This window comes from Melospiza melodia, chromosome 9 (assembly GCF_035770615.1).
Source record: "Melospiza melodia melodia isolate bMelMel2 chromosome 9, bMelMel2.pri, whole genome shotgun sequence".
Lineage (NCBI taxonomy): Eukaryota > Metazoa > Chordata > Aves > Passeriformes > Passerellidae > Melospiza > Melospiza melodia.
This window is the reverse complement of record NC_086202.1, coordinates 19,857,646-19,880,420: the sequence shown is the minus strand read 5'-3', so window position 1 is coordinate 19,880,420 and position 22,775 is coordinate 19,857,646. Positions and strand designations below refer to the sequence as shown.

The 22,775-nt window shown below is 39.4% G+C and overlaps 1 protein-coding gene across 2 annotated transcripts; it reads right to left on the bottom strand.

The window, feature by feature from the left end:
* Positions 1 to 337: 337 nt before the first annotated feature.
* HELLS (helicase, lymphoid specific) lies at positions 338 to 22,268 on the bottom strand. Of its 2 annotated transcripts, none has more exons than XM_063163681.1 (21): positions 22,101 to 22,268; positions 18,463 to 18,585; positions 17,075 to 17,134; positions 16,556 to 16,592; positions 16,399 to 16,463; positions 15,877 to 15,918; positions 14,898 to 15,122; positions 13,284 to 13,466; positions 12,890 to 13,033; positions 12,126 to 12,322; positions 11,339 to 11,435; positions 10,244 to 10,405; positions 9,590 to 9,732; positions 8,338 to 8,476; positions 6,842 to 6,925; positions 6,635 to 6,754; positions 6,201 to 6,317; positions 5,129 to 5,288; positions 2,820 to 2,916; positions 2,574 to 2,650; positions 338 to 869 (listed from the first exon to the last, which is right to left on the bottom strand). In XM_063163681.1, exons 1-21 carry the CDS (start codon positions 22,203 to 22,205, stop codon positions 772 to 774), a joined length of 2,475 nt encoding a protein of 824 aa, XP_063019751.1. In that variant the 5' UTR covers positions 22,206 to 22,268; the 3' UTR covers positions 338 to 771. The 2 variants fall into 2 exon arrangements, with proteins under 2 accessions (XP_063019751.1, XP_063019752.1); XM_063163682.1 differs by lacking the exon at positions 22,101 to 22,268 and adding an exon at positions 19,091 to 19,330.
* Positions 22,269 to 22,775: the final 507 nt, after the last annotated feature.

Here is a 22,775-nt window from a genome sequence, read left to right as displayed (position 1 = left end):
CCTTCTCCAGGCTAAACACACTCAGCCCCCTCAGTCACTCCAAAACTTCTGCTCCAGACTCTGCAGCAGCTTTGCAGCTCCCTGCACCTGCTCCAAATGGGCAACTCAGCTGCATAGGCTGACCAGCAGCCAATACAGAAGTAATGTCTGCACCAGAAAGATTTTGGCTGTTCTAGGCTCATTGCTTTTTGGTTTCTGTTTTGTGTGTGGGTGTTTTTCTGCTGTTTTGTGGGGTTAGTTTGTTTTTCTTTAAATGTGTGACATTGGCTAATGTGCTAAAAAAGTAGGAAAGTGTGAATTAATGGATCAGCTTTGCTTAAAAAGCCAAAATCCAGAGTTTTAGAACAAAAGAGATATTTATTTAATAAAAATAATTCTCAGAAGTTGAAAACAGAGGCTACACAAATGGCTTTAATGAAGGTACGTGTTCTCTCCCTTCCAAATAAAACTATAATTGACACCATAATTAAACAAAAACAACTAAAAAACAAGGGTTTAGGACTTCCACAGGAAGATTTTTTTAACAAATTTGCCAGTTTATACCACTGAGTACAAGAACTAGCTGCAAATGTGAAACATGCTCTTTTTCTTTATGAAAGCCTACTAAAGCTACCACTATCACCTGCATTATAGTCTAGAACATGTTAAAATTCAGTGGAAGAAGACAAGGGATTTGAACAAGGCCTTAAGGAAGGTCAGCATCAAGGACCAGGAAGCATAAGCGACATCTCTGGAAGATCTGAAGGACTACTTAGAGGCCACATTTGCATATTAAAACACACATTCTGCATTGGACTCTGATGACTCTTCTAGGACTTTGAAGACACCCATTTTTTCCTTTTTCATTGTTTCAGAGGCCTTCATTTGATCTAAGATTAAAACAAATCAAAAGTCAACAATAAGAGGTGTAGTAGAAAACAGATTTGGAAAACAAGTTGAAAAAACCATTTTGCAGAATTGGAGAAAAAGCTGATAAATCCATTTTACTCCTTCATCAACAGTTGGCTACTAGAAGTTTGTATTCAAAAATAATTTTTCAGCTGTATGCTTCTAGGAAAAAATTCCAACATCTCTGGCTACATGTGAATGGAAAAAAGCAGTTCTAAAAGCTGCCTCAATTAGTTTCATTTTCCTGAAAAAAAAATACCCAGAAAACCTTTTCAGTGAAATTACCAAGAGAAACATAAAATTACAGCTCTGATAAGTAATATTCTTTCCGGAAATTCAAGGACCTGCAAACTTGTCTTCCTGGAAACTGCAATCATTTTGTTGCCCTTCCAGTGAATAATATGCTAATGAAAAAGTATTATATTTATGATAAAATTTAATTTTTATTAAATTTAATAATTATGGCTTACCAGGGTGGGAGCTGGAATTTTGCTTTCTAAAGCACTAACTGCAGTTAGCTATAGCAAAAATTCAGTATATGATGCCAGACTAATGTCTTTCTATTATTATTTTTTGACAACTCTATTATATTAACTTTGATTTGCATAGCAAAGAAGAAAAAGAAAAGCAACCATGATAAATAAGTTGCACACTAACAAAACAAGATAAACAGCACCTTCTTCAACTTGGAAAGAGAAATCAGATTGTTTCACAGTCTGAACTTGTAAAGATATAGATCTTATTACCCATTCATCAAGAATAATTTTCTGTATTATCAGCCAGCTAACTGAAATACGTAGTTTTACATAACAGTGCCTTAATTTTATTCTAAATTAACCAAAATAAAGCAAAAGTTTCCTAAAGCAAATTAACTTTACACAAACTACACACAGCATACTTATTAAAGGCTAAAATTTTTACTTCTAAATTCTGTAATGACTGGGGGTTTTTTTCCATATCTATGCTTGGAGTCTTGTTCTGCTAAAGATGTTGAGGGAAACAAGGCATACTAAATCTACTAATCATACAGAAGCATTCCAGATCTATGGACTGGACAATAATTTTTACACTCAGGCAACTTAAGAGTTTTTCAATGACATCTTGGCTGAATCAAGCACAGGAATTTGCAGAAAACCTCAAAAAAGAGTTGTGGTTTGGTTGGGGTGTTTTGCTAAATAGCCAATCCACTAATAAACCATGGGAACTCTCAAAAGCTTGATTTCTTTCTTCCAAATGTTAGACTTGACTTCTTTCCCCAAAAAATGTTAGACAATGTTAGATAAATGTATTTTGAATTATGATAGCATCAAAGTACATTTTTTAAGCTCGCTGGAAATAAATCTTTTCTGAGAATAATTTCTATTTTGATCAATTACCAATTATAGCAACTGTCCTTGAAAGCTGCTTTGCAGAACACATCCTAATCTATGCTTGTCATTCACAGTATGCTCAGGGCACAGCATGCCTGGATGTGGCTTTCTGGAATACTTTTGTCTAAGTTCTGTTATTTCTTCTCCAGCAAACCATATTGAAAATGTCAACAAAGGGACTAAAGGGTCCTTTGTCAATGGACAACACAGCTGTAGAGAAAAGAAGCTATGGCAGCTTTCTACATACAAAGAACTCTTACACAATATGAATTTACTGCTGAAGAGAATAAAGAAAACATGGAAACTCAGACTTACCAATAAGATCACTTCTATCCAAAAGTAACTCTAGATCTTTATCACTGATTACTTTTTCTTTAGATCCTTTAACCTCCCTGTTAAAAAGAAATAATCTCTCAGTTTTCCTGTGTAGCAGAATCCCTAGGACATTCTTTCCTCCATAAAGATCCACATACCACTTCATAAGACAAGAGAGCTCTTGACAGCTGCTTGCAAGTTACAAATTACAAACTCACAGTCCAAGAAATTATGAAATCTGCATACCTCTCATAGTCTCTGGATTTCAGTAATTCTAACAATTCCTGAGGGTCCAGGCAGCTTTTTGACTGTGCTAGACCAGATTTGCCACCTTTAAACTGATCTGTAGAAAGAATAAATTTTAAGAAAGCACACAGAGATTAGAACAAATTACTGTTGAATATCAAAACCAATGCTAGGTTTCACTGTTTTAGTCCTCATGTAAACACACCATACACTAACAGACTCAGAGGTACATGAAGGTTTACATGCAGCCTTTCACCTTTTATAATGTGTATGAATGTAGACATATATGTAGTATGCAGAAGGACTGACTGAAACACCAATTCAACATGCCCACATGAACACACAGAGCAAAAAAAGTCATTAGTTCTACTTACAGTAAAGAGATTGTAAATAAAGTTATATGGTGGATGCTGAAGTTTGTTCCCTTTGTGCTGTAAGCTGGTTAAAACAAAGCAAGTTGTATTAACCACAAGATAGGAAATATGTGAAAGATGTGGTTTGCAGAGAGAACAGCCTCAGTTTAATGAAACAGACAAAGTAATACCCTTGACACAGACTGCTTGCTTGAGACTATGCTAACACCTATTTACAGCAAATCTCAATGTCAGTCCAACTGTAAAAAACTTTACAAGATTATTACCTAACCAAAGGTGAGCATGAAATCAAGCTCAGTCTTACACATTTCAAGGAGACTGGCAAGACTTGCTGTTCTGTGCCAAGTTTCCTCAGTTTTTATCAACATATGTATCCATTTTATTAATGTGTCTTCACTGATTCCTTTCATCACACTTATGTTCCCTTCTGTATCTTTTTGGCTTCAGAAATCCTCCCCACATCTTTTCCCATCTCCCTTTAAGAACTCTGAGTTTATCTGTGAAGTGCAAATCAGATTCAAGTTCCAGAGCAGTCTGAGCTATAGGATTCTCTCCCCATTAACATCCACAGCACTGACAGACAGACTCCAGGTCCTTTCATGCATTATGAGTGTTGCTGGCTCTCCCTTTTAGCTTTCAGAGTTTCACAAACCACATGGTATTAAATCAGTGCCATGCAAGTTTCAAGTGGCCATGATGGCAAGAAAAATACAGTTTCCCAAACAAGTTTTTTCAATGCAACAGAAGCACAAGATGGAAAGAAAAAAAAAATTGATGTTTTGTAACAAAAGCCAGATCTAAAGCTCCAGTATTTGTACTGTATATACCCTACATAGTTAGTTTTGTGATTTTCCTTCCTCGTTTGCTTCTCTTAAGTTCCAACACTTTTTAAATATTCACAATAACAGGATCCATAACATTAGCTTGACATTTACACAATGAATCCAAAGGTTCCTGAAGTGACACCCCTACCTGCAAGATGTACATATGATACGCCAATAGATGCCAAGATAAATATTGAACTTATTGCAAAACTGAAGGCATTGACACTTATCTTCCTTCCAGTACAAGTAGTCCCAGTCTGCAGGGCTGCTTTAGTACATGGCAGTCATCTGTTATAGCTCATTCTGTGTTCTTTTTGCTGCCTGGGTTTTAACTTCACTTTGGACCATTATCAAATCATTTAAAAAAAACCAAACCAAACCAAGCAAGTATACCTGTCAACAACATGCCTATAAAGAGGCAACCCTGGCAGTCACACCAAGACAGCAGTGCAAAAAGATTACAGAGAAAAAGGCTAGTGCTAGGATAAAGTAATTATCAAAGATAACATCATCCAGAACCAGAGGCAAACGACAGCTTAGGCTGGACTGTGCAGTAGAAAGAGGTGTGGCCTTTTGCCCCTTTATGCTCTCACGAAAAGGCTTTGCTCCCCCTCAGTATGATAATACAAGAATGATGAGAAGTTTTTAGCCTCCTCTGAAGTTTGATATAAAACTAGTTATTGTTCAGCAGCCAAGTTATAAGAATTGCAATTCTTCAAGTGAGCTTAATGTTTGGAAATTGCTTATATGTAAGGAGCTTCAGTCCAAATGCCACAAACAGAATAAGCTACAGAAGCAAAGCAGGATTCCTATAGGATCTGTACAAGAAAAACTTATCCCCAAAAGGGACACTTCAAAGCAATCACATTCTAAAGACTTCTTTGAGTATGACAAGCCATATAATCAAGAACATCACAATAATCACCATTGCTCTGTACACAAACCCAAGGACTAATGTTCTATTTAGCACTGGCCAGCTGTTCAAAGAGGACTGGACTTCAGTGGTTATAACACACTGGACAGAGGCAAACAGGATACTGAACTTTGTTACAGCTTGAGATTTAAAGAAGGAACACATATTGACATGAAGTCCTAAGAGAAAGATACTAACTTTTATGGATAATCAGCTTCTCCAGCTTCCTCTTGGCAGCAGCTCTCTCCACAATCTTCTGGTCAATAGTATTTGCTGTCACGAGACGATAAACAACTACTGGCTTTGTCTGGCCAATTCTGTGACACCTGTCTTGGGCCTGCAGGTCTGACTGGGGGTTCTGAGCAGATAAAGAAATAAATCAGTAACAATTTAGTTATGCCATTATCCTTTTTTTTAAAGGACATACCACATGCAAATGGGGAGCTCAGAGTCAGGGCAGAGGCAGAAGAGACATGGTATAATACAACTCTACCACTCTTACTCTTAAGCTTATCTATGACAAGCTCTGCTGCTACAGCTGCACAGGCAGAGAAACCCAACCAGCTTGGACTGCACTGCTGTATACTACTACAACTTCTGCACCATGTGCTGTAGTTTTCTATAGATGGACATGGTTAATATGACAGATTTACATGATAATTTTATTTGTAGGTTTGTGTTGGGTTTCTTTGTTAGAGGATAAGAAATGGTATTTAAAAAGTTTTCAGTCATTTCTGAAGCTGATATTAGCAGCACTGTCTACTAAAATAAAGTGAAGATACAGAGGTCCTCAGTCATTTCCTTCCAACCTCTCTTCTTCCCAGCCTCCAGATTTACAGGAGCAGCAGAATCCTACCTAGCTAAAACACACATGGCAAATCACAGACGAAATTCATGGAGCTGGTACTAACATGGCAGCTGTTGTAAACAGGAAACACATAAAAAGGTCCACCTACGGTGAAATGTAAGTAATAAAAAGAAGGAAATGTATTGACAACACAAAAAACCCTCCTGTTTTTGGTAACTCAGGGGCAAACTCAGAAACCAACTCTAATGTTGTATTCAGTAACCCAGACCTTTTCAAATGAGGCTGTATTATTTCACAAACAAAATGTTTGCATATACTAACGTGCTACTATTGCCTTCATGTAACACTTCATTAAAGTTATAAAAATGGTTTATACCATAATGGGTTAGTAAATGATTATCAAAAGCAGCAAAAGAAAGCATTTTTGACACCTATCACTAGGTTAACAATCTGTCACCATACCCAGTCACTGTCATAGATGATAACTGTGTCTGCCGCAGTTAAGTTAATGCCCAGGCCTCCAGCTCTTGTGCTCACTAAGAACAGGAAGACTTCAGGGTCAGTATTAAATCGATGCATCTGGAAGAGATTTCATCTATTAAAAAAAGTAGATGGACCAAACATAACACAGCTAATGGTTAATGAGACCTCTTTAAAAAGATGATCACAGAAAATACAACACAAGCTGTCAGAGGTTTTAAGAAGTACTGCATTTTAGGCATATTTCAAGGTAATACTTGGCAGCACACTTTACTGCTTCAGTATTTCTGAGGCGCAGATACTAAGGCAGAAGAGAGTTTTCAGCATGGGGGTGTTTTGCCTATTAAAGGCACTCCCAGTGTCACAGCAAAAGCACAATTTGCTAATGTGCTCACAGAGCATGCCCATGTACTTACATTTTCTTCTCTCTCTGAGTACGACATAGAGCCATCCAATCGACTGAATTTGAAGTTTCTCAGGTAACAGTAATCCATCAAAATGTCAAGCATCATAGTCATTTGTGAGAACAACAAGACCTACAAAACCAGAAAGATTCCTTAATAACAGTTTTTGTTCCTAAGGAGATGACTGTATCTCATCCCTGCAATAATCTTCAGCTTTACCTTATGTCCTCTCTTTTTAAGTTCTGGGAGCATTCGGTCCAAGAGTAGAAACTTGCCTGAATTCTTTACTAGATCTTCATCAACCTTGGAACAGGGAAGAAAGGATCATATATTAGAAGGGAAAGAGACCAATGGCTTCCCCAACTCAGAAGCATCAACAAAAGCTCTCTGAAATCTCACTGAAACAAGTGTGCACCATTTTCTTAACTAAAAGCTACACTATTGGAAATAATGTTAATTTAAGCAAATAACATTGAATCACTTAAATCATAATGAAACTAAATTGAACTCCAACATTTCATATGCCCAAATAATTATTTTTTAAAACTTATTGGTTTTCACCCCATTTCTGGAAGGAGCAATTCTCATGCTGTTGATTTTCCCTCATGGCATAGTGCTGCTATTCTTTCCCAGTTTGTAATTAAGACACAACGCTTCCCCCTGCTGGACACAGAGAGGCACTGCTGAACAAGTTATTACCAACCAAGCGGTAAAAGTTCACTCAAGTTTTCACACTGCTCCTTAAACCCCTGTTCAAGAGAGCTTGCTAAATCTAATTCTCATCGTAGGCTAAGGGCAGGGAAATAGAAACTTCTAAGGTCTGAAACATACAGCAGCCACTGTGGTAATTAGGAATACATCCTCCTGAGCACTGTGGTAATTAGGAATACTAACTCCTGTGGGTGGTGTCAGCTGTCAAACAGTCTCCATTTTCAACACACTAATTTTCCCTCACCTCCCTGACTGGAGAATCTGCTTTTTTTGCACTGACTTTACATTGACACACTTCAACAGCATACCCTGGAGTACAGCAGGCTCTGTTATCACTCACCAAATAGGAATCATGACTACACATACCTACATCAACATTTAGAATGTCCAAGCAACTTCCAGCTCTTTAAAATTCTTTCAGTTCAAATTATTTCATACTTTCCTGTATTTCCATCTGCTTTGTGTAGATTAAACTACAACCTGGTCACTGTGATATAACTTGGATTTTTCCCTTTTGAGGAAGGATGCTGTATTCTCTGAGCAGATGACTGTTATATTTGGTACAGTTCTTCAACAACTCGCACTTAAATGTTACTACTGCACCTCCTGCAGCGTGTACAATTTACCTCATGAACAGCTCACCAAGGTTAGCATTTGTTTTGAAAAATAACCGTAGTGAGGAAACCTTGAGGCAGCCCCTAAAGCACCCAGAGACAATGGAAGCCAGCAACTCTTTGAATAACTCTCCACCAGAGGAAGAGCAGTGTCACAATGAAGAACACCACGGCAGCACTGTGCAAAGGCTGAATGGGCACAGCAGCTGAACAGGTCCCTGCTACTGCTGCTACAGGAAGTTTCAAATAATGATTCAGTATACTGCAGGAATTCAATAGCAGGCATATGCCAAATACATTGAAAAGGTCATTCTTTACTGCCATCAGCTCCCAGTCTATTGCTTTTTAATGCCTGGAACAAATTTTCTCCAATGCTTTTAAAATGTGTACCTTGAATTGCTGTGTCGCAGGATCCAAAGGATACTCAATAAGATAGGGGTGATTACAACACTTCCTCAATAACATCATAATATTTTGCAGTTTAAGGTTCACCTCAGAATCCATGGGAATGCTCACTTCTACCACTGGCCTTGAAAAGACACAACATCTTATTAGTATGAAAAGTGTCCCCTAATTATGCTACAAATATATGAGAGAAAAAAACCCTATAACAAAATCAAGCAATGGAGTCACATGCTGTGACATGCTCAAAATCCCTTGTAGTCTGTAAAGCTATTACCAGACAAAACGTTTTAGAGTGCCACACTTGGCAACAAAGGCATAACTGTTTGCCATTATTGATTTAAAATATAAAACAGCAGTCAGTAGTAATTAGGAGCAGAATTTGACTTGTGCAAGTCGCCCAGCAGAAAAGGGAACTTCAGAAGCAAGCCCTCACCAGACCACAGGGTCAGATATCCTGGGGAGCAATACCCAAGATGTTCCAGAATCAGCTGTCCGCCTATCCTATTTTGGCTACATTGAAGAAATCACAATGAATACAGCTGTTTAGCTCTTCTACATGCAACTACTGTCTCCAATATAAGGGATCCAGGCATACCATAAATCTAACACAAACATAGATTTAATCATCTGTTCTCACAGGCTACATCAAACTAGAATAAAAATCTAGCAAAATAAACACTTTTCAACCTGAGGATTCTCCTTATGCCCAATTTAGAGCCACCAACAGAAGGAAAAGTGGAGGATATTTGGAGTGACACTGTTTGTCTTTCCAAGCAAATGCTATGCATGACCGGGCCCTTCTCTCCTGTGGACGGCTGAACACCTGCCTGCCCATGAGAAGCAGTGAACTAATTCCTTGTTTTGCTTGCATGCGCAGCTTTTGTCTTTCCTACTAAACTATCTTTATCTTAAACCACATGTTTTCCAGCTTTTACCCTTCTGATAAGAGTTGTGAGTGAGCAGCTGCGTGGTGCTTGGCTGCTGCCTTGGGTTAAACCACAAGAGTGTCCTGAAGTTAACTGTAACTCCAATGAGCCAGTGAGTGATGGTACAATAATCACTGCTATCATGGCTCAGTGAATACCAGGTAAAATCAAAGAAACAAACCATAAAGCTACAAGGATTGTGAATCACTAAATGCCATTCTTGCTGATCAATTACAGTAAGCAAACCACTCAGGAAGCAAACTAAGAGGGAAACAGTACAACAAGAAATAAAAATCATTAAAGACAGGCACCTCTCTTTTTCTACTTCCTCCTGCATTTTGCTGATTAATTTTTCCAAGTCATCGGGTGAACCATTATGTTCTTCACAATAATCAACCACTTTCCGACTACGGCGTTTTGGTCGGCCTGTAGGGCTCAACTCAACGACTTCTTCCTGTGGGAAATGAGAACATTGCATCAACAGCAGCCAGCTTCAGAATCAAAGGCCTGTGCTGATCCAAGAATTTACAAAACTGAAAAGAGGCCTCAGTGATGTGCATCATGCAACACTTTTTTACACTCAGCAGCTTAAATCTTGGCTATGGAGAATATGCAGCCAAATTTTAAAGGCCTACAACTGTAGATTTTGAAAGTTTCTGTTTGATTTTAGAAAGCTACATTCATGCCTTACTGATTCTAAGCTGAAACTGTCAACTCTATGAAAACACTGCTCTTTTCCTCCCAAGCTACAAGTAATCAAGACCATATTTACACTTATATTGCTTTAGTTCTGTGCCACAGGCCTATCACAGTAGCTGCCACTATTGAAACAGATAACAAATAGACCAGACTAAAAATTTAAGAATAAAAGCAGGTTTAGTTACAATGGTAATGAAGCAGAACAATATGGTTTTGCATGTGAACTATGACAAGCAATCAGTGCTAACATCCTTCTCAGCAGCTACCTCATTATTCCCAAACAGTTTCCTAATGGTGCGATTGACAATGGCAGTATAGAAAGTCTCCTGCTTCTTTGCCAGCGGCGCATACACCACAACTTCTCGTTTAGGAGGGACCTCGAGAGCAACATCTGATTTCAGCCTTCTCAGTAAGAATGGTGTCAGAATCTGAAATGGTGAGCAGATGCTACAATTACTCTAAGCTGTCAACACAGCTAGTTTAAAACAAAGAAAACAAGACAACCACAGAAGCAGGCCTACTGATGTAACACTATTTTGCCAATTTAAAGCAAGAGAGTTAATTTGCAAATATATTTAGGTTTTTAATATGTATGCCTACTCAACATTTTCATGCACATGCTGGTACTAACGTGTTGAAACACACCCCTTAACATTTAAAAAATTCTGAAGTGCTTAGTAGGGTTGCAATAGTAACTATGTTACAGACCTTGCTTACAAATTCCAGTAAGTAAAAGCAATCTTAATACACAACTGCTCATTTTGTTTACTATATTTGTTAAATCAAGTTTTTCTGAAAATGCCCAAAACTTTTAACCAAAATAAATAAATTGTCATCAACAATTATACATAGAAGATTCAGTTTAGATCCTTCACCAACAGCTTATAATGGAAAAAAATGATAGGTCTGTAAGCATTTACTTCCACACACTCTCTTATAAAAGAGCTTTAAGTGTAAATTTGAAGACAGTCATATTATATGACTAGTTTGTCAAAAGGTATTCTGCTCAACACCTACAAGTTACATAAGCTCCCTCAAAGTTATCTTTCAACAAAATAAATACACTGATTAAATATCTTGGTGAATTGAAGTCTGTAACTGCAATTAAGTTTGACTAAACTCGATACAGTTCCAAGAATAAAAATGAGTGGCTATGAAAGAGATACATTGTTCCTTTAGCATTTGTAAGTACTGCAAAGACTGAAAAGAACCCTACAAGTCTCAGGAAGTCCAGAAGTGCCACAATAAAAACCTCAACTAAAATTCAGCATCACAAACAAGATTTTGACACACTTCAGGACACAAATGGTCAATGTTACAACTATATCATAAAAAATACAAAATGAAGGATAAATGAAAACCTGATGCAGCATATGTAAGATGTTTTGCTCCCTTTCTTTAGCAATAATATCTTCAGCGGTTTCTGTAATGCTGGTAATATCAAACCAGGATTCAAAGCTATAAAAACAAAGCAAGGGTAAAAATAGCTTACTAAAATAATTAAGATTAATAGCTACAAAGTATCTGTTCTTCTCTTATCCTGTAATTAAAAAAAAAATAAAGCACTCACATCCATCATTAATAGAAGGTGTATCAAAAAGAATTTCTGAAATATACCTGTCAATTCAGAAGCTTGAGGTTTTATGTGATGTGTAAAAATACTTGTAATATTTGGAATATCCATTGTCATCTATTATATTCCATCTAGGTCATAGCTTTTTCCAAAAATTAGTCAAAACATTTTTCTGGCAGCGCTCTTCTACCTGGCCCCCTACTGCTGCAGAGAAGGATTTGTGGGTCCTGTGTCTGCCAGCCTCAGACAGCTTCATCCAACACCTTGGAGAATCTCCAAAAAGCAGCGCCAGGCATTTGTGATAAAACAAACATCTCTGACCACAGATGTTTATGTCTTAGCTCACAGCTGACCTTCCACTATCTAGGGAGACAACAATTAATACCTTCCTTTCTGAAACGACTAAGTGTGAGGCAAGACACATTTCAAAGCCTTTGCCACCAAATAATCATACTGGAATACAACTACACCATAAAGCAACTCTTCACATGCTGATAAGTTTAATTATTAAAGAGTCATAATAATACTCAAACAGAACAAACAGAAATAGTTTCCACCATCAGACTGCAACTTACCTTTTCAAATCATCAAACACATCTGGCAATAGGAAGTTAAGCAATGACCAAAGCTCTGCCAAGTTGTTCTGCAGGGGAGTGCCAGTCAACAGGAGTTTATTGTCTGCGTTAAATCGTTTCAATTCTCTGATAAGGCGGCAGTTCATATTTTTAATCCTGTGACCTTCATCTACTATGAGATACTTCCAGTAGCAGTTCTATGAAAAGAAAAGGTATTTCAGTAAATTTTAGGTCTATTCCATCAAAAGAGATGTAAGATTAATTAAGAAGCACTAATGAGACTGTTGGTACTGCCTGTTACAAAGGTCCTATTTACTGTTTTTCACTTTGTCAGACTAATAGAGCTGAACCCAAACAGATAATGCCACACACCTGCTTCATGTGACTGCCTTTTAGAAAGTTTAGGTGGTTAAAACAAAACTCCTACAAGAAACTCATCTTGCTGAAAGAACCACTGTCATGTTAACCACAACATTTATACACTAAGTATAGTTCTTGCTCTAAACATCCTTAATCATCACCTACAGGAAGGTAACACAAAGAGCAGGTATGCTGTATCTGCTTTTAGAATAATGTTCTGTTTGAAGAACTTTAGCATTAAATTGCAGAGTTACTACTACCAAGGAAACAGAAGTGAATGCCAATATACATGCTACAGTATGAAACTTATTGTACAGGCAGCATGTGGGGCTTTTTCTGTGTTCAAAAGCACTGCTATCAGTACTGAGGCACACACAGTCCTGGGGCTAAGAGAACTTGGGTACCTGCAGGGCACTTCTGTCTCGCATTGCTATTTCAAAGGAAGTAATGACCACAGGGTAGATTTGCAGTGATCCTTGCCTGCCGCGGATTTTACGAACCAGTTTGCGACGCTCCTGCTGAGCTCCGTGATAGAGCATCAGTGGAATCTGTAAAAAAAGAGATTACAAGTCAGGACTATAATGCCCATTTTAAGCTAATGGGAGAACAATAGAAATAGTAAGATCTCTTATAAGATAGCTGTAAATACATAGCAAGTCACAGCACAGTTTGTAGCAACCACATAAACAACTACAACTAAAATGATTTTCTATGGAGAGAAAGCTTCAAGGCAAAGGATTAGAACAGAAATGAAACAATAAGGGAGAAGAAAAGAAGAGAAATCTTAATTTCTTTTACCTCTGGAGTAAATCTCTTGAATTCAGACATCCAATTTGGAAGAGTAGACAAAGGACCACATACTAAAAATGGACCAGGGACTCCTCGCTCCACCATCAGCGCTATTGTTGCAATGCACTGGATTGTCTTCCCCAGCCCCATTTCATCAGCTAAAATGCCATTTATACCATTTTCCCAAAGCATCTGCATATGAAAAAAAAAAAGTAAATGCAAAATAATCAACACACATTTGGAAAAACAAAGATCTTTAGGAACGTAACATCTGTGAAAATGCTGTACTAGGCCCATTTTATATTACAGATTAAGATGATTCTCTTATAAAAATAAATACCAGCATCTTGTAAATGCTGGATATTCTCATGTAGATGTATGCACTCCTAGCCAGCTAAGTGCCTGACCAGGGCACAAAAACCAGAACAGTATTGAAGGAAGGTACATAATTTAGTGTTGCACCAGAAGGCACTTTAACTGCAAGTACAGCTCGCATTACTCAAGGCTGTACTCATCCCAGCCTCAAAACTTCACTTAGCTCTGCTTTCCAAAAGACCAAATGACTGTGCTGACATTTCAGTGGTATCTATTCAAGCAGCTTCTGCAGGCATGGAGCTCCTGTAGCTACCTCACCACAAGAAAAAGGTGCACTTCCTGGCCAACACAGCCACCTGCTCCAGCCAAAGTTCTTTGTGCAGACACTGCCTACTCTGGCAAAGAGCAGAGCAACCTCTCACAAAAAACCAGAAAGACACAGAATTGATCTTTGGCGATTCTCTACTATTCAATAAAGATACATAAAAAGGTTATTATAACTGACAGCCCAACCAAGGAAACTGGTTTTCCCTTCAGAAGAGGCCTGTCTTCACAAGGCACTTTCCAGTAACAGAAATGAGCAAGTTTAGTGGCACTCACTTGAGTCTAAGCCTGTTGAAACAGACTGTGTATGCGTGTAGGGAGAAAAAACAGAAAGAAAAAATCTAAGAAAAATATGAGATCAGTAGCAGAACTAAAATGTTTTGATTCTTATGAATTTTTAAATTTGGCTTGCATGCTGAAACAGCTAGAAGCTAAAAATGTATGTGTGTCATTTTGATGGCAAATTCCTATAGTTTTTTATTTCAGAAGCTAAAGACATAACATTTTTAACACTCTGTGCTAATATTACTAGTTAAGACTCCAGGATACAGAGAATGAAAATTCATCTGTGTCAAACCTGCAAAGGTATCAGGTCTTTGAATACCTTTGGGCTAGGGATTGAAGCCCTTGAGAGAAACAAATTAGGCTGTTCCTCAGTAGGATGTGTAGTCCTGCTTTCACAAAATCTTTGTAAGGAGAGGTTGAGTTGAACAAGAAAAGAGATGGAAAAAGGGATGATGGAGAACACCAGCCAGAAAATCTATAAAGAAAGGCTTAGAAAAACCAATGTCCTTCCCACACTGAAACATTTTATTTGCTGGTTGACAACTTTTTCATAACACCAGATTCTTGTACCATGAAAGACCATAACTGTCTCCTCTTCAGCTTCCCTGTACCAACTATGACCATAGATTTCTAATGTCTTCCCCTCCACACCAGTTTCCAATCAGCATCAATTCTGATCAAATTCAATTGCATCCATACCCTTAGCCACTCCATGCCTTCCACTTGGTACCACCTCATTACACCACCAGTAAAAATCTTTGGCTGCTGAAAAGGCACTGGCTGTCCGTTAAACTTTCGCACTGGATCAAGAAATTGCTTGGCACTGTGTCGCACAGCTTGACACAACCTGTCCTTAATGACACTGTTTGAGTCTACATTTTTCTGCAGGTCTTCTGGATGCAGGTTGTCAGCAGAGCTTTCATCCTGTAGAAGGAAGGTCAAGGAACATGTGACAAGTGCAACACACATCAAAGCCTGCTAAGACATACTTCTTCCCAATTAACACCAGCCCTAATGTGCAGTGAAGTACCTCAGTCTCTGACACAAAGCTTGGAGTCAACTGTCAACTCAAGAGTAGACTTTTTTCTCCTTTAGAATTTAAGAGCAGTGACAGCTACTGAAGCTATTTGGCTTATAATTTTCTACTCATAACAGTAAACAGACTTAAAACCTTCCTCACAGAGGCCAACATTCAATGCAGCAATTTCTCTTCTGTAAGCAGTAGGGCTTTCCTTTCGGTAAGCTCTTCTAATGTTAGGAAGCAATTCACATCGTGCATGCAGCTCTGGAACTACAGATGCAAAAGAGACCTCCCCTGCTATCTCCACACTTGACTGCTTAAAAATTACTGGTTTAAAGTCTTAAACACCAACACACAAATATTTTCTATTAACTTCCTATTTCCTTTATTTCTGAAGCTACTAGCAATCTATGAAGTATAAATACCTTCAAACTCAGTTTTTTAAAAAACAAATTTAAAGTTTCCACCTTGGATTTCTGAAATAAGTATTTAAGTGCATTCATTTATACCACCCATCTAAACTTAAATTCAGGACTTCAATAACTAGCAAAGATGTTTATTTACGAGTAAAGTTTAGGGATACACTACAAAATATAAAAAGCCTTCCCTTCCTTTGGGCTTAGCACTCTTAAACTGCAATAATATGTGTCAACATACCTGATTTTCCACTTTACTTTTTTTTGCCACTGATAATATTTCCTGGAAACAAACGGGAAAAAAAAACATGCTTATGTGCTTTTCAACCTTAAAGGCTACTGTAATTTGTATTTCATGTAATCTCTTCATTTATCTTTCAATCTGGATATACCTTAAAAAGCTTAACATCCAAAATCATTAATCATACAAGTGACTATAAAACAAGACCACACACCAGGTAATACATTTCAATTAGGTAGCTTTCAATACATTCAAAGGGTAGCTGAAAATTCAATTGGAAACATACACTCTTCACAGCTTGCCTCCCCTAAAGACTTGAAAAAACAAAAGAGTATCCAAACTCTACAGCTGTGACAACACTGCTTGTTACATACATCTTTGCTCACAGACTACTGATGGCTGATGATACCTGGTAGCAATGTGTGAGAATGGAGTGCTCTAAAATACAGATGTCACAGAAATTGACTCACCCATTAAAAGTGCTACAAAAATCCAGACAACCTATTTATAGTTAGGGCATACCTCTTTGGACATAATTTCTGATATGTTGTATGTCCCATCTTCTCTTCCTCTCTTCTTTTTTGCACCTGTAAGATAATATTTGAATTTATACAATGCATCAAGCATTAAGGAAATCAAACCCACCAGCACTGAAAAAAGGCAAAGCCTAATACATTACCCGATTTCTCCTCTTTGCCATCAACTGAGTTTTGACCCTAGAAAATAACCATAGAAAGAGGTTCACCATCTTATGCATCTCTAACTATCATGACACAGACAAAAAGGTGTAATCAGGTGTAACTACCTCTGAAAGCTTCTTGAAACATTTCTACAACTAAACATTTTCAAAAACACAGCAAAAGAAAAAAATTCCTGCTTATTTTTTCTTGTTAGTTATTCACTATTTTGGCTGAACAAAGCAATCATTGCAAAAAGAAAAAACTCCTTCAAGACAAACTGAAATAATTTTCTCTAATAATAACTAGTCAAAAACATCCTCTAAAAATGACTGTCAGGGTATACAATTTTTAAGCACTTTCAAACAATCTTACTACAGTTAAAATAAATATGACATATTAGATAGATCCTGCAAGTCAAATACTGGACAATCAAACTTATTTTACTTACCTTGGTCAAAACAAACATTGTAATTTCTCAGACTTTTATTTAAAAGTTGCATAAAGCTACTTAATCTTACCTTGGCAGATTTTAACATCATCTCTCTCTTTTTTTCTAACTTCTCTTTCCTCCTCTGTTCCTAAACAAAAAAAACCACACATGCAATTCTTACCTTTCCATAACACCCACAAGAGTAGTACCCACTACAGAGGCAATAGATTACATTGCTAATTCCAAGTTCCATGTAGTCTGTAGACTTTGTTTTTGCAACCCCACTAAGTTTGTTCTGGTGTAGCTTAAAACAATAAAGCAAAATTTGGACAATAAAGTGCCACTGCTCTAAACTGCTTGTCAGTAAATACTTTAAACACTTAAATACAGTAATTTAGAAAGATTTTAGCAAAAATATTCCTAACTGAAAACTCCTGAAGATTAAATCTACTGCAGTAAGTTTTCCATTTATCCAACTTACACATACTACATATTCACTGCAAAACAGACAGCAATGTAAGTAGCCTAGAATGCCTTTAACAAAGTGCTTTCATGTCTTGAAGAACTTAAGATTTTCATTCCATCTACTATTTTTGCTTGCTGAAGTAAAAGCAAAAGGATCCTGAAGAAAGAGTAGAAGACCTTGGTATTTATCAGATGGAGCAAGATTTAGTACTGAAATACACATTCTAGCAATAAAATAACCATGAATTCGAGCTGACAGTTCAACTAGAGAAGTATTTTGAGGAGGTTCCTGCAGTCTATCAGTGTCCCTTCACAGAAAATGTTGTTGTTCTTAATCTTTTCCTGCTTTTCCCTCTCTTTCTTTTCCCTCAAGCATAAACGTACAGTTTAACTGTACATCCATAAACATACAGTTAAAAAAGTCGAGACCAAGCTACGTATGAACTCAGCAGCCCATGGACTAAAGAAAAAGAAGACACTTAACACTGTTTTATGGAAACTCTTGTTTGGGAACAATATGGCCTCAGGTCACAGTAATTTACCCACTAGTTTGAGGGAGGCCTAAGTTAGCATCTTGAGGTACATCTTATTCTCAGCTTTCAGTCAATGACACAAACAGGCTACTCACCTTCCTACTTGTCAGTTCTTTGCACCTTCTATCCTCTCTCCACGCTTTCTAGCTCCCTTCAACTTCAGTTTTTATTTGAAATACTTACTCTGCTTTCTTTGCACTCAGGCCAAAAGAACTGTAAAGGCATCAATGCCACCTTTACACTGTGACTTGAAATTATAATTCATGTTCTTCCATATCTGATTCATCTTTTAATTTAGAGAACAAATTCTGAACACTAGATAAAAAGCATAATGTCATTCCTGTGCACTAGGTTCCAGTAGATTTTAATGCTACTAATGCAATCTTAAAAACATTTTTACTTCAAACAGCTGGACGGAAAAAAACCCCCACAGAAACAGCACCTTAAGAATCCCTACTGCAAACAAGAACACACCTACCTCTAGCTGCTGCTGTTCCATTTTGGTTAACAAGAATTTGGAATAGATGTTGCTTTTCTCAAGCAAATGTTGAAGCCTCTTATAGCGCATTTCACTCGATTCCCTTTCCCAAGAAGTGCGAGCCTGGCCAACAAAGACACGTCAAGCATTTACAGATACAGCTGTGATTACACTGAAGAACCGTTGCTTGTTTAAAAGCATTAACTCTGAAGCGTCTCACACACAGACCCATTTCCTTTCAGCCATCACACTCTGATTTGTGACTGTATGGACTCTCACATAGCTATGAAGTGCTGTAAGGTAGAAGTAACTCAGGGTTGCATTCACTTGCACATCCCCCATGCACACCCCTGCTGTAGCAGCACATGGCATTCAAGGACTCAGAGATGCCTCAACTCCAACACAAAAATTAAATCTCAGTTTATTTGTAGTCTGCAACATTTTTGAGGAAAGAAACCCTACCTGGCAAATTTCAGCACAGCTTCCCTAGTATTATCCTATCCCTTCATGTACATTTACACCAACTTAGTTTCTCATGAAGAACAAGATACAGACAGCTACAAAACTATCACATGGTTTTACAGAGCTCGAGTCAATTGCCAATATGAAAACAGTAACTTCTACTCACTTTGCTTACAAAATCCACACCTGCTTTTCAAAGTAACTGCTGCTGAATTAGTCAGGGCAGTGCATTTAGAAGTTTGCAAATTACTCTTTAAAACTCGCATCAAGACATCCCCAAAAAGTAAAAAACATTCACCCTTCTGCATTTATCTAACATTGCCTGCAAAACCGAGATACCAAACAGGTCACTGAGTCATTTAGTTTGGAAAAGACCCAAGACGATGGAGTCCAGGCATTAACCAGCACTGCCCAGTTACCACTAAACCACTACACTAAGGTGCCTTGGAAGTGCACATCTCTGCGCTTTTTGAGTGCTGCTTCCACCGCTCCCCCAGGCAGTGTCTCTGTGCTTCATCACCCCTCCAGTGAAGAAAATTTTGCACGAATGTTCCATCTAAACTTCCCTTGGCTCAACGTGAGGATGCTTCCTCTTGTCTATTGCTTGTTACCTGGAAGAAGGGACAGATCTCCCCAGCTGTTTACAGTACTTGTAGAGTGAAAAGTTTTAAATTAGCATCTCCAAGAGAAACTCAGAGCACAAGATGCAGAGCTTTACAAGATGCTTATCTATGTCACTGCCTTCAAAAGAAACACAGGGGGAAGGGCACGTTAAGACACAGAAAAACAAGGGATTCTTCTGAAACTAAATACACTAATAGGCAAGGAAATGGGATATTTCCTGAACCATGGGACAAACTGTGAGACACTGAAAAGGTGGAGAATGTCTGTGCCCCCAGAAATCAAAACTTGATTTTCTCCAAGTAATTCCAACCAGGTAGCAATCACCATGTTCTTTTAAGAGAGGAATATCTATTCCCACAATTTCTCTAGGGGAGGAGATTGCATTCTCAAGATTTTCTTTGCTTCCGCTCTCCCCAGTCCAGGTTTTTACCTTCTGATGACAGGTACCTGAGCTCAGAAAGATCAACTCTTAATGGCAATGCCAAGAGAGTATAATTTAAACTAACCTGCTTTTTCAGTAAACTATTGCTCACTTTTTATTGGAGTGAACAAAGCATTCTTATTTGGTCAAACTGAAGGAGTGCTTCTTCGACCAACTTCAAAAATTTCAAGCAGAAAAAAGAAAACTCAAAGATGAACAGCACTTTAATGACATCTCTGTGCCTTTTGACCCAAGCCCTAAAGCCTTATGACCGTGGGTTTTCCTCCCCTTTTTGACTGAGAAGGTCAAAACCTTGCCACTCTTGGTCACCACACTACATTCACACATATTTGCACAGTGGTATTTCATCATTAACCCTCAAAAAGAACTGACAACTCCTTTGCTGAACTGCTGTACAGATCACCTGGCAGGGGGTTTGCCGAAGTGACAAGCACAGGAAACACAGAAGCTGCCCCCAGTAAGCCTGTGGTAGCTGCAGGAGTGAATCCCTTGGTGTGACTGGCCTCTGACTGTACAGGGAAAAGGTGATAAAGCACACAGGACAATGGAGCTAGAGGTACCTTCTTGCTAGAGGCAAGTCCTGTGCATTCTCAAGAAATGGAGAATACAAAAAACCCACATTACAGCATTGTTACAGAAGTGGTTCTTGTGAAAGAAATTAAAATTTTAAGTCTTTTTCTCAATAGTTCCTGTGCAATGAGAAAATTTGCTCTACAAGGGTTTCCTCTTTACCTTCAAGAAGTATTACCTTCAAATTTTTAGTTCCTAGTCTAATCAAGGAATACCTGACGTTCCAACATGCTACATCATCATTTTACAGTTTGCAACACAGAATATTCCAAGACTTCTGGGAGAATCGATATTCTTTTCTAACTATCACAAAATAATGCATCATCAAAACATACCTTTATAAAACCTAACTTGTCTTAGAGTAAGGAAAAAAAGAGTAATCAAAATTAGTTCCAGGCCTTAAAGACTGACATTTTTCAGGTCCTTAGAATAATGTGTCAATGTAAGATAGGGAAAAAACCCCATCACCTAATTTCTCTATTATATAGTTTCTTGAACAACTCGAAATCTCTAAGGTCCCTTACAACCCAAACCATTCTGTGACTCCTCAGAATACAATTCCCCAAAAAGCATTCAAGAGAACAGTTCCTTCAAGCTTCTATCTCCTTATGTCTGAAACACAACACAAATTATCATCAGAATACCACATAAGAGATCAGCACAAGTATAGAAGCACCATGCTGTCACTCCAAAACAGACCGGTTAGTTCCAACTAGTGTTTAACATTAGCGCTTGAAAACATTCTCAGCAAGAGGGAAACGAAGCGCAGTAATGATGACATCCCTTGCGGTGGGAGGCACCGTTTCCCGAAGCAGTCTATATTTCCTGTCGCACAGGCAAACCAAGGTACACAAACCAAGCACGGCCTCCCGGTTTGCTCACACGTACGGCTCTCCCGGCAGCGATGCCAGGTCACAGGCAGCTCCCGCTCAGCCGTCTGCGGGGAAGAGCAGGAGGGCAGGGACCGGCATAAGCCCGGTCCTTGTTAGCTGGGCTTTCTCAGCTGGAATACTTCATCCGCTCTGCATAAACTATACCTGCTACTGAACCAAACACATAACTGGAAAGGATCTGCAGAACTCTACTCAAGCCGATTGGCTGGCGAGCTTGTATTAACCAAAGCGGGAAAGAAGTGTTATGTACACTTTGAGAAACAAAACCAGAAAAGTTTTGTCTTTAATGTTTCAGACAGAAATTCAAAAGAATGCGACTCACTATCCTTTTAAAAATCAGCTCACTTTACAGGCACTATACCTCACATTTTTACACTCAGAAGGAGAGAAGCAAAGACGTAATCTTTCCACCTCAAATTTCAATGCATATAAAATGCAGAAGGGTTCTCCCTAAGAGCAAGAGTTTCCCGCTAGCCTTTAAAAACAAGATGAAAAATAAGCCCCCGGTGGATGATCAAAAGGCGCTTTACACCACAGCAGGGCCTTTATCAGCTCCTCACGTTTGTTTGTTTTGAAACTGAAGGAGCTGCACGGCCCCGGCTCCCCGGCACACCCCGCAGCCCGCGGGGACCCCTGCCGCCCCTCACCTTCTCCAGCATCTCCCGCTCCTGCTCCAGCCCCGCCGCCTCCAGCTGCTCCTCTTCCTTCAGCATGGCCGGCGTGATCACCACCGCCTCCGCCTGCTCCCCCATCTCGGCTCCCAGCGGTTCTGCAACGAGCGCACGGTCACTCACGGTCACCCCCGGCCGTGCGCCCGGCCGCCCCTCACCGCTGCCGCTGCCCGAGTTGCCGGCGGGCATTGCCCGGCCGCGGCCCCGCTCCCGCGCGCGCCGCCTCACCGCCCGCCTCGCGAGAACAAAAAACCGCGCGCTGCCCAAGCCTCGCGAGAGGCGGCGCCGTTCTCGCGAGGCCGCCCGCTCCGCCCGCCGGGCCCGCGTGAGGCCGTCTCGGGCGCTGGCAGGCTCCGGGGAGGGCATGGCGGGGCCCGGGCACGGGCGGGCAGGGCCGTTCCCCTTGGAATGGGCTGCCAAGGGAGCCGGGGGAGTAACCCTCCCTGCAGGTGTTTCCCAGTGGGAAGACTCGATGTGGCACATGGTGCCACGCTCTAGCTGCCGGGGCGGACCCGATGATGCCAGGGTACTTCCCCAGCCGGAGGGAGTCTGTGGTTCTGTCCCGCTGCCCTCCGCGGTGCCCGTGGCTGCAGCGGCGGCGGGACAGCGGGACACGGCGGGGGCCGCCCGGCCCCGGCCTCCCCTGGGCGC